Raw genomic sequence first — 11,064 nt, 5'->3', positions numbered from 1 at the left:
GGAAGATCTCAGCTGACAGCTTTCTAAAAAGTTTCTTCGAGTGGGAGGCTGTGCGTTATGAGGTGGACAGCATCTGCAAGGAGGAGCACTTCACCTGTCCTGCGTGCAGCCCGGATATGCTTGCAGTTTCTGTGGATGGAAACCGCTAGCATTACCGTTTCAAGTATGCAGCTAGGTACTCTGAAATATTTATAATGTCAGTGTTTGAGCTAAAACATAAGACATAAGTCTTTTAATGTGCACCAATTAACCTTAAAATATGAGATATCAAACTGTCCCCTTGTTTTATTTAGATCTGAGGAACAGGCCATTTTTGAAGGTGTCTTCATAGCAAAGGATGAAGATGTCACGAGATTTGTCAACTATATTCACAGCACAACCAAACATGTAATATTTCAGACTATAATTATATATACAGTAATACATACATTTCCTTTTGTTTAGTTAGGTTATTCTTTGGACCATTTTCATTAATCTAATTATTTTTACATTGTAGGTCTCCGGAAGAGGTGTTTGTGGAGGGGAATGGTCAGCCGCCAGAGAGACCTCCCAAAGATCGGCCAGCAAGCTGGATGAGGAGGGACTAGAGCTTGCAGTCTGTCGGCATGGAGTGCTCTTCTGTGCCCTCAATATGTACAGGGGAGAGATTTTTGCGTATCCCCTGTACTTACAACAAAAGCTGGCCAGTAGTACCTTTTTTTTGCATGGATGTGACATGCAAATACTGGCCCTACCTCCAAAAAGTAGCAAAAAGCTGCCCAGAGCTCCAGCATCTTTTAAACATGAAGCCCTTCCTCTCGGTATTTCATGCCAAAGCCCATGACTTCAAGTGTGAAGTAAGCAATTGTTACCATGTGACATCATCTTATGTGGAAACCTACACACATCCAGGTCAACATTGACAAGTTATAACATGTTTGTTTTTGAATGCGTTTTAACCAGGTGAAATTGAGTGGTGCATATCAGGAGGGGGCTGGACTGACAATAGGGGAGGAGGTGGAACAGGTCAATGCCTTCCTCTCTCGGATAGCAGTGACCACCAAGCATATGTCAAAAGCAGGTGAGATGGCTAGATAATAGGGGTGTGACGAGACGATACACAGTATTGAGTTCACGAGGACGGGACAATATTTTAACACTCTTTACAGGAGTGGTTGATTTTAGCTGAATATTTACGACATCATATTTTCTGTTGCAGGACGTACAGACATGCTGACACTCATGGCCATGCGCTGGAATCGGCAAAAGTTCGACAACTTGGCCACCTCACTGTCCCGCGGATACCAGAAAGTAATACAATCTTTTTTTAAGTGTTGTTAGCAGTAGTTGAGGCTGTCGACAGAATGTTCACTTAATTATTTTCATTGTATCTGACTTTTTTGTCATTTCTAGACCACAAAAGCTCTGGAAAACCAGTTACTGAACCTGGAGACCATGAAGGCTGAATTGGCAGTGACTGAGAGCCAGTTGGAAGACTGGGTCAGTGATGTGAAGGAGTGGGCAGATGGTGAGGAAATTATTACTGGAGTTTTGTCAACAGTTTCACACATACCTTTATGTAGTCATGATTCATGCATTTATTTTTTCTATTGCAGAATTACTGATAACACCCTCTGATTACATTCTGCATTACCTTGTTCTCATGAGCCATTTAGGATATTCTTATACTTTGCATAGGAGTGATATCTCATTTTGAAAACTTTTACTTAATGGGTTACCATTTATTCCCTGAAAAGAAGGGATGTTTTCTGTTGGCCTTCATTCCATATCAGAACATGGCAAACGAAACTTAAATTTTCAATCCATTAACTTATCATAATGGTATTTGGGAATTGTATAAAAATGTGATTAAATTGCACCGTTACTATACATTACTCAAAGTGTAACACACATTTCCTCCATACAGCAACAACCAACAACACCACTGATGCTGCTGCCTTGGCGGCCAGGATTGAGGTGCTGGTGGCAAGTGTCAAGAGACGTTCCCAGCGTCTCTACAAAGACACAGACAGCAACAAAGGTCGTGCCAGGATCCGCCGCAAGATCAGGGAGGAGAAAGGGACCCTGACTTCTGTTGTGGGAAAAATACAATGGAATGGTTCCGAACACAGAAACTCTGTGCTTGGAAACCATTCTGTCAGGAGAGACAGCTTGGCCATGGCAACTTCCACACAGAGGTAGGTACACTAGTCTGTTGAATACTTCCATCAAATGTGGCACACCTTTAATGCCTCAAATCGATCTGCAACTCCATAAAACTTCATAGATGAATGTTGATCTTTCATATGTATGAATTAATGTATTGTTACAAATGCTTTGCAGATTCTGTCGACCTCAGGACAAAGAGAAGAGCATTCGACATTGTCATGGCGGTAAGGAGACTTCAGGAGGAGAAAAAGATTCTGGTCACAGAGATGAACCAGCATTGGAAGTCTCTTTCAACTCGTGGTGATTCCCTGAAAGAGCTGTCCTGCCTTGTTTCTAGGGCGACAATGCAAGGTATGTTTTTAAATTTTACATCACATGAATGTACACACGGCTGATGATGAAGTTACTAATACTGGGTTTATTTTTTCAAGATTCCCTGTGGGGCCTAACTGGAGCTGGTTTGAAAGGTCTGCAGAGCATTATCAGAAAAAAGCAGCACAACATCCATTTACATGTGTACTATTTATACTTTTAGCACACAATGTTGATTAGCACCATGAGGTAGCAGGTAAACCATACGTTTTTCTTCAGTGATGTTTTATAAATCAGACATGCACAGTTGTGTATAGCTGAAATATTTGTAACAATGTTTTTGTGATATTCTGTAAAATAATGTAAAAATATAAAAAAAAAAACTCCTCGTCTTCAGATGTTATAAATGTGTGAGCTACAACAATAAAAACAATTTTGATGACATAATATGCTGTATGTAGGTTCATATCACAATGACATCCTCATAAATTACATTTCATCCACCACATCAGCTGTCTGTTTTTGACTAGTACAGGTTCATGGCACACTGCAATAGCCTAAAATAGTCCACCATTTCCTTGAATATGATAAATACATATGTTAAATACAGTAATAAATCCATTTTGATAGTATTGTATTCTGTGTGTAGGTACATAACAATGACATCCTTAGTAATTACATTTAATCCACCATAAGGGTTGTCTGTTTTTGACTAGTACAGGTTCATGGCACACTGCAATAGCCTAAAATAGTCCACCATTTTCTTGATTATGATAAATACGTATGTTAACTACAGTAATAAATCCATTTTTTGATTGTATTCTGTGTGTAGGTACATAACAATGACATCCTTAGTAATTACATTTAATCCACCATAAGGGCTGTCTGTTTTTGACTAGTACAGGTTCATGGCACACTGCAATAGCCTAAAATAGTCCACCATTTTCTTGATTATGATAAATACGTATGTTAACTACAGTAATAAATCCATTTTTTGATTGTATTCTGTGTGTAGGTACATAACAATGACATCCTTAGTAATTACCTTTCATCCACCATAAGGGCTGTGTGTTTTTGACTAGTACAGGTTCATGGCACACTGCAATAGCCTAAAATAGTCCACCATTTTCTTGATTATGATAAATATGTATGTTAACTACAGTAATAAATCCATTTTTTGATTGTATTCTGTGTGTAGGTACATAATGACATCCTTAGTAATTACCTTTTATCCATCATATGGGCTAGGGTTAGGGTTAGTCTGTTTTTGACTAGTAAGGCTTCATGGCACGTTGCAAAAGCCTAAAATATTCCATATTTTAGTTGTGACAGAGCTATGACGATGGACACACTTTATGCCACTGTTATTTCTGGGCAAGGATGTGAACTGACCAATACAACCTTAAACAATGAAATCAGTTGGACTATATCTCAGTCTAATAATATGCCAAAATTAGTATTACATTGTGTTACATGTGACTACTGTATGTATCAGAGGCAATTCTTTGAACAATTCCCTATGTTATGATTGTGCATTTACTGATTATAAAATAAGGACCAACTGGAGCGGTGTGTTTGTGTATAGCTATCCAGGTATGTCATATATTGCCCAACCCCCCACAATTCAAATAGTTCATTACATTAAAGGTGAATAAGTTTGCAATTTTTCAGGTTAATACTTTTATATATGGTTACTACTATAACATTTTTCCAGGCTTTAATGCTAGAAAACCCAATATCATTCCCATACTGTCCATTGCTTTGGATTGCTTTGTCTTTACCTTCTGGCAGAGACACTCCTCTTGATCCCGTCCCAGACATGTAGTTAATCAGGTCTGCTCTGATTGCAACGTTGTCCGGGTACTCAGATTGGAAGCAGTATTATTTAAATAAGTCCCATATGACATATGAAATAGACCAATATCTGGATAGCAAGTTGAGTCTCATGATTTCAGATTGAGGCAACCCACAAAAGATTAATGGATCGTCTTCTTTCACAGTTTGTGAGTTTGTAGGCACTCTAGGCACTCAAATGTATGTGCTCAAGTGTTTCATAATATTTACCCTTCAAGTCATGTTGTTATGTATGGTTAAACAGTCAGAGCCTAAATTGCATTTTAAAGGAAAGACTGTATTGACAAATAATTGAAAAGAATTCAATAATAGACATCAAACACAGCAGAAACAACATTTTATTACATAATTTGTTGTATTATTTGAAAAGTCTGTGAAAGTGTGTGTGTGTGTATTTGTTTGTTTAATTTTCAGGAGGTTCCATTCGAAGTTCGAAGTTCCACTTCTTAATGACCGCTATATTGTTTGGCTGGCTCCCATGTATCGTCCCAGGCCTTGCCGCTGCCAGGACATGAAAGAAAAACACATATACAAAAAATAAAGGTTATAGGATGACCTTGCTTCTGACATATTCAGTTGTCTATAATGTCCTTATTAAAGATGTATTATATATTAATATGTCATGCTACTGTCAGTACTTCTCAAAAGCAATTAAAAGTGTTTGTGAGCACATACTCAGCCCAAAATGTAACTTTAAAATGGGAGGGTGACCAATGGTTAATGGTTAATTTTCATTAAGGAAAAACTTACCTTACTTTGACTTCTTTTTTTTCCCTGAAAGAGATGACACCAGAAAAAGTGACTAGTAGATATGAGAGAAACACACATTTCTTATGGAGACAAATCTTAAATATATGTGCGATGTAAAAACCGGTCTTGAATGAAAATGTGTCGATAAAGCAAAAATGTAAAAATTGTACTAAATAGAGGCACTTACAAAACACAGCTATAAAATGTATAGACATACACAGAGTTTCTGCATTGGTGAGCTTGGATGCATTTAAAGTATTAAGTTAGTACAAAAATTATATTAAAGTTTATCTGTGAATTACTATTATAAATGGAAATAATGTTATTAAAAATATATTATAAGAAAATGGGTAGGAGACATTGTTGAAAAAGTAGCAAACACTGAAGTGGAGAGTCTTATGTGGGTTCTGGAAGAATGGCTGAAGCATAGTCACTGGAAAATTCTGGTACTTAGAGAGTGGGAACAGAATTCCATGAAAAACGTGACTTTAATATAAAAATCAAATAGCCTTGATGGACATAATGTTGGATGTTTACGAATGTTACTTTTTGAATTACAAAGATACATTTACATTAAAAGATACATTTACATTAACGAACAACTTAACACTTGACTAACCTTTTCAGTGCTTTTACACATGTAATGGATAATACATATGTAATAACTACACTCTTGACTTCAATCAGAGACATTGAGAAGAACTATAGTCAAAAATGAGAATGACACCACCATTATTGGGTGCATTAAACAGCAATGACTTTATAGGTGTGTTTCCATTAGGCTCGAATACCCGGAATGAGGTGGGTCTATCTCGCCAAAACACCCCTAATTTGCATGTGAGTCGCTTGAGCGATCGTTTCAGCGGCCGTTTGTTGGCCCTGTGAGAGAGCAGGGCCGTTTTTCTCCCCTGAGAGAAGCCCAGTTGCTGATTGGATGTAGCTCTCAGCAGGATGTGACGTGTGGTAGTACAGACGCCACAACAACACGGCGAAGTAGAGCAGACACTTTTATCCAGTGGTGTAGTAGAACACAGTGCAGAAAATGATCTGTGCACGCACATCTTAGCACGTGCTTGTTAGAATGAGTGCTGCAGCGGCTAGGTTGGATTCTGACCTGCGGCCCTTTGCTGCATGCTCGCGCGCTCGCTCTCTCGCTCTCTCGCTCTCTCGCTCTCTCTCTCTCTCTCTCTCTCTCCCATTTACACACAAACGCACACACACCTTACTGCAAGTGGGGTGACAGCCTGTCTGTCAACAAACACTTTTACAGCGCCTCAAATTTTTAAGGTGGAGTGTTTTCTTAATTCTTTTATGTTACTTGTACATAAGTTGACGTTGTGAATCATATGGCGCACCTTAAATCAAACTACAACTTTTCTGTTTTTCTCACTTTGAGAAAGAGCAAAACCAAAGAGCCGATTGAAAAAAGAAAAAGGAAAAGACACACTGTTCTGTCTACATAAGTGGAGCTGAGGTGGAGCAGGTCAACAGTTGTAGGTTATTCGGAATCAACATAAACGAGAACCGGGTGGGTCATCATACATCACCACTTTGGTTAAAACACATGAAAGCACAGAAAAGTCTGTACATCCCCTGAAATATATTTTTGAAGGCTAAATTTCAGAGCAAAACTATTGATAACTTATTCAGACGAGCAATATCAAGCATCCTGTCAGGAAACATCACAAAATAGCACGGTCTGTGCACAGCCCAGGACAGGAAGGCTCTGTAGCGGTGAGAAAATCTTACAAAAACATTGGTACAATCTACAGACCATCAGTGATATCAGTGAAGTGAGATGTCTGACAGAGCCCAAAAGTTACATACAACAGCCACCCAGCCACAGAGTGTTCACACTGCTGCCGTCTGGATGAAGATAATGAAGTATCAGCTGCTGTACCACCTGAGTACAGAGCAGCTTGGGAGAGTTCTCAATCCATCCTCAACACTACACCATTACTGGTATGACATATGGTTTGACATTGTATTTTACAATAACACCAAGAGAAAGAAGGTAAACATACTTACATTTAAAACCCTTTTGTCCACAATACTTTCAAACAGGAACACCTTCTGGGTCCTGTGTTTTCTGCATTCTTAAAAAGACAAAAAGATTATTAAAATCAAGAGTAATGTAGCAACCCTACTAACTTGATTTGAAATATAAAGGAAAACTAATTTTAAGTACATTCATGAGATAAAGAGTAAATCTTACCTTTCATTTTGGGTCATTATTTTTTGGGGAAGAAAATGCGGTACACAGAGAGGAGACTGGAGATGGAGGAGGAAGTTGAGAAGAGGACAAAGAAGCTGAAGGAGGAGGCTGAGGCGAGGAGAAGGATGGAGGAAGAGGCTGAGGGTGAGAAGAGGAGAAGGAAGCTGAAGGAGGAGGCTGGGGCGAGAAGAAGGAAGGAGGAAGAGGCTGAGGCTGAGGCGAGGAGAAGGAAGGAGGAAGAGGCTGTGGCTGAGAAGAGGAGAAGGAAGGAGGAAGAGGCTGAGGGTGAGAAGAGGAGAAGGAAGGAGGAAGAGGCTGAGGGTGAGAAGAGGAGAAGGAAGGAGGAAGAGGCTGCGGCTGAGAAGATGAGAAGGATGGAGGCTGAGATGGCGAAGATGGTGAAACAACAGGTAGAAGGTGAAGAACAAATTCTCCTTCTGGTGTTGGCTCTGGTGCTGGTTCTGGTTCTGGTCCTGCTCCAGATTGATTGTCGACAGGGGGGGCTGGTGGACTGTTATTTTCCTGGGGCGCAGGACCAGCCGTAGGTGTCCCAGTTGCTTGTGGAACAAACAACTCTGCAAATATTGCAAATAAATTATTAAAAGGCTCTCAAAAAGGCTCAGGATGGATTAGGTTCCAATGCTACAATGGGCTAGATGTAACATGTATATTAACATTTGTTTAATGTAGTGACACAGAGCCCATGAACAGATACACTATGGGATAGGGGTGTAATCAGTATTGTATCGCTCTTCTAGAACGATACAATACGATGCAATAACTTGAAATCGATAAAGTAACTTTTTTGGCCAAATATTCAGGGGGAAAAATAATAATACCTGGATACTGGACATTCAGGTGAGGATTCCTATTAGTTTTTCTTGTAAAGGAATCAGGGGTTAAATAATTATGTATATAAACAAGTAAACAACATTTAATGGCAAAAATAATTCACTTTTTATTTGAAAATAAAGTGCAACTTCAGTAACTTTAAATTCAGTTAACATTCAAGATAGCTCAACATTTAACAACTTATTTACAGGTGTTTTTTATACTTCACCCCTGCGGTGAAGTGAACATGAAACGTTATAGCCTATAAGTACAATAAAACCTTTGTGAGTATCAAGCCATTACTTATCAATACACCTATTCAACGGGCATACGTTAAACATGTAGAAAACCGATATTTCAATCTGCTCTTATCGGATGCTGCTGTATGTAGTCTAACTGTTTATCTTACTAAGCAGATTCTTGTACACTCAGCTGGGTCCACATGGGTCCTTAATATTCATGTGATTATTATGAATATCAAGTAGCCATGTGGACCACTGGCGGAGAGAGCAGACCAACGAGGTGGGAACATCCAGTCTCCTCACAATATGATATATATATATATATATACATATCATATTGTGAGGAGACAATATGACCTCAAATGTCGGTTGAAGATCTCCTCGCCATCAGCCCTCCTTCATTCTGTTGTCACTGTTCTTTGCAACAGCAGGCGAAGGCTTGTTGTCACTGCGGGCTTGTTATTGCTAGGGGATCATGCTGATGATGTCATATGAGCAGCGCCTTTGAGAGAGGCACTGACAGAGAGTTAATCTTTATTTACTATTGAAAGTGCTAAAATACATCCATATAAAGTCTGTTGTGCTTGAAAACAATGTGCAATTTGTTACTATCAATACAATAGATTATTTACGTTACAGGTTGATTTTATATTGATATATGTCCCCAGTTAAGGACAACTTGCAGAGCACCTATTGATGTAGTTGGATCGTAGGAATATAAATCGATACATTGATGGAGTAGATGAATCGTTACACCCCTACTATGGGATAATAAAGTATAATGTATTCATCTTGTACAAGCATGATCTTACTTTTGAGGAGGTGCTCATAGAGTTTCCTAATTTTCTGCATCTTCTGGACAACCCCATCAGTGAGAGAAATGTGATGGATCATGTCCCCGTAAATCGCCCCGTTGCGGCCCTGATGCCCAAGAAAAAGAATGGGTAGCATCCAAGGGTATTTCGTTTAAAAACCTGCAAGATATACAGTGAAGAAAAATATATGCATTTACACCGTGGCTTGACAAATAAGCATAACAGGAGTTTAGGCATGCATAAGCGAGGCTAATCAGCACCAACTCAAGAGCTTCAACTTACTTTAAAATAATGTTAAATTACTTGTTGCTCAGCTCTTAGCAGTTAAGCTTTGTACAATCTGTCACAATATTTCGATAATTTATCATTATGTAATTGTCTGATGGGCCAAACCCCTTGTTAAATTACAGTGATTAAAACTCACGGATAGCTGGGCCGACTTTATGGTCCTGCTGGAGTTTCTGTGAGTCCTGACAGAAGAAGGCCCATTGACAGTCCTTCAGCTTTGTTTGTTTATTTTTTAATTTGTCATCCACTGGAAGAGGGCAGACACACTCGGAGCATGTCTTTCTCCCAAGGGAATTTGGGGCATGGCATGAGGGGCACAGTTTTTTTTGGCTTCGTCATTCTGCAAATTAAAGTGAAACAGAGGGTTTATTTAAGTTGTTTAACGTTCCTCTTATCTTGTCTTATCGTATCTTAGAAATGTTTGCTGTCAGTTGATGACAGTATCAAAGACACAAATATAGTATGTGCTTTTGTTCATGCATAATAGTCTTATTGCAATTGGGTCATAGAATATATAATATGCTGTCAATACTTGACATAGTGTGTAACCTTCCACAGGTTAAAGTCTGATTTATTTAACATATATACATTCAAACACAAACACATATATATATATATATATATATGTAATTATATAATTTAACAATTAACACCAGAACTAAGTCAATTTATCTTGGAAATCTATCTGTCTATCTATCTGGAAAACATTCAGTGAAAAAGTAAGTTGATTTGTGTTGAAAATTACTGTCACAGTTGAACATCATATCTTTGAAATACGGTATTTCCTGTTAAAGAGAGTTTATGGTAATAGGCCTACTAACAAATGACCAACAGCACTAAATAATATCTGCTAAATGACAATGTCATTTATATTATCTAAATGTCTAATACATTTCTATAGAAGGACTATAAGAGACTGAAACACAACTTTCAGAAAACACTATACTACACAATACTAATAATTCTTTGGGTTTGGGTATAAAATCGTAGGCCCCTGTAATAAGCTAGCTAGCCAAGCAAGAAGCTTTCAAATGAACACACTTGCAAAAGAAAAAAAAATGATACAGAGGAAGTTCTCTTGATGTTTCTCTCTTTGTCTCTTACACAAACTGCTCATTGGAGATACCGGTATTACATTTTTATCTACATTATAACGATCAAGAGAGATTATTAAAACTTACCTGGGTCTGGCGCGTGTCAGCTAAATATCCTCCAGAGAGTTCCGACATCAACAAGTCTACTGCGATTCCCAAGTTGCACTGCGAGTTAAACATCCAGTCACCGAGCTTGAGAACTGGTGATCCATCGCTTACAGCGAGCTTAATCTAAATGTTGATATTTTCAGACACTAGTTTGATTATTAATCACTTTTAATCGGTTCACATTTGTTTCATTTTGAAATAAATTGTCTTCAAACAGTTTTGTCAAGCAAAGCGGACTAGCGTCCGCTGAGGATTGTGGGTAGTGTAGTGACCTCAGCTATCCAAAACGGTGGAAAATCTCTTTATTTCTCAGAATCGAAGGGAAAAACACAAACAATGATGCCCATAACATTAACCCGTCAATTTTGTGTAATTAACAAGGGTACACTGGTGTTTTTGTGTTGAGA

The 11,064-nt window shown here is 38.4% G+C and overlaps 1 protein-coding gene and 1 long non-coding RNA gene across 2 annotated transcripts; both read left to right on the top strand.

The window, feature by feature from the left end:
* Window positions 1-290: 290 nt before the first annotated feature.
* On the top strand, window positions 291-1,290 carry LOC311030488. Its single transcript, XR_014598993.1, has 4 exons — window positions 291-387; window positions 497-836; window positions 943-1,060; window positions 1,199-1,290. It is a non-coding gene; the product is annotated as an uncharacterized lncRNA (long non-coding RNA).
* A 108-nt stretch (window positions 1,291-1,398) lies between these two features.
* LOC311030647 (uncharacterized protein) lies at window positions 1,399-2,641 on the top strand. The gene is made up of 4 exons (XM_084036550.1): window positions 1,399-1,507; window positions 1,907-2,177; window positions 2,323-2,499; window positions 2,580-2,641. The coding sequence occupies exons 1-3, from the start codon at window positions 1,435-1,437 to the stop codon at window positions 2,450-2,452; spliced, it is 474 nt and encodes a 157-aa protein (XP_083892676.1). The 5' UTR covers window positions 1,399-1,434; the 3' UTR covers window positions 2,453-2,499; window positions 2,580-2,641.
* Window positions 2,642-11,064: the final 8,423 nt, after the last annotated feature.

Source organism: Eutrigla gurnardus, assembly GCF_963514095.1.
Source record: "Eutrigla gurnardus genome assembly, chromosome: 20".
Classification (NCBI taxonomy): Eukaryota; Metazoa; Chordata; class Actinopteri; order Perciformes; family Triglidae; genus Eutrigla; species Eutrigla gurnardus.
The sequence above is the reverse complement of the archived record's forward strand: the minus strand, read 5'-3'. Positions and strand labels throughout refer to the sequence as shown.

Excerpts from the sequence above, each read along its gene's own strand:
- LOC311030647 (XM_084036550.1), top strand. The coding sequence starts at position 1,435 with ATGAAGGCTGAATTGGCAGTGACTGAGAGCCAGTTGGAAGACTGGGTC. Across the intron at positions 1,508-1,906 it reads TGTGAAGGAGTGGGCAGATG|CAACAACCAACAACACCACT; the intron begins GTGAGGAAATTA and ends TCCTCCATACAG. Across the intron at positions 2,178-2,322 it reads ATGGCAACTTCCACACAGAG|ATTCTGTCGACCTCAGGACA; the intron begins GTAGGTACACTA and ends AATGCTTTGCAG.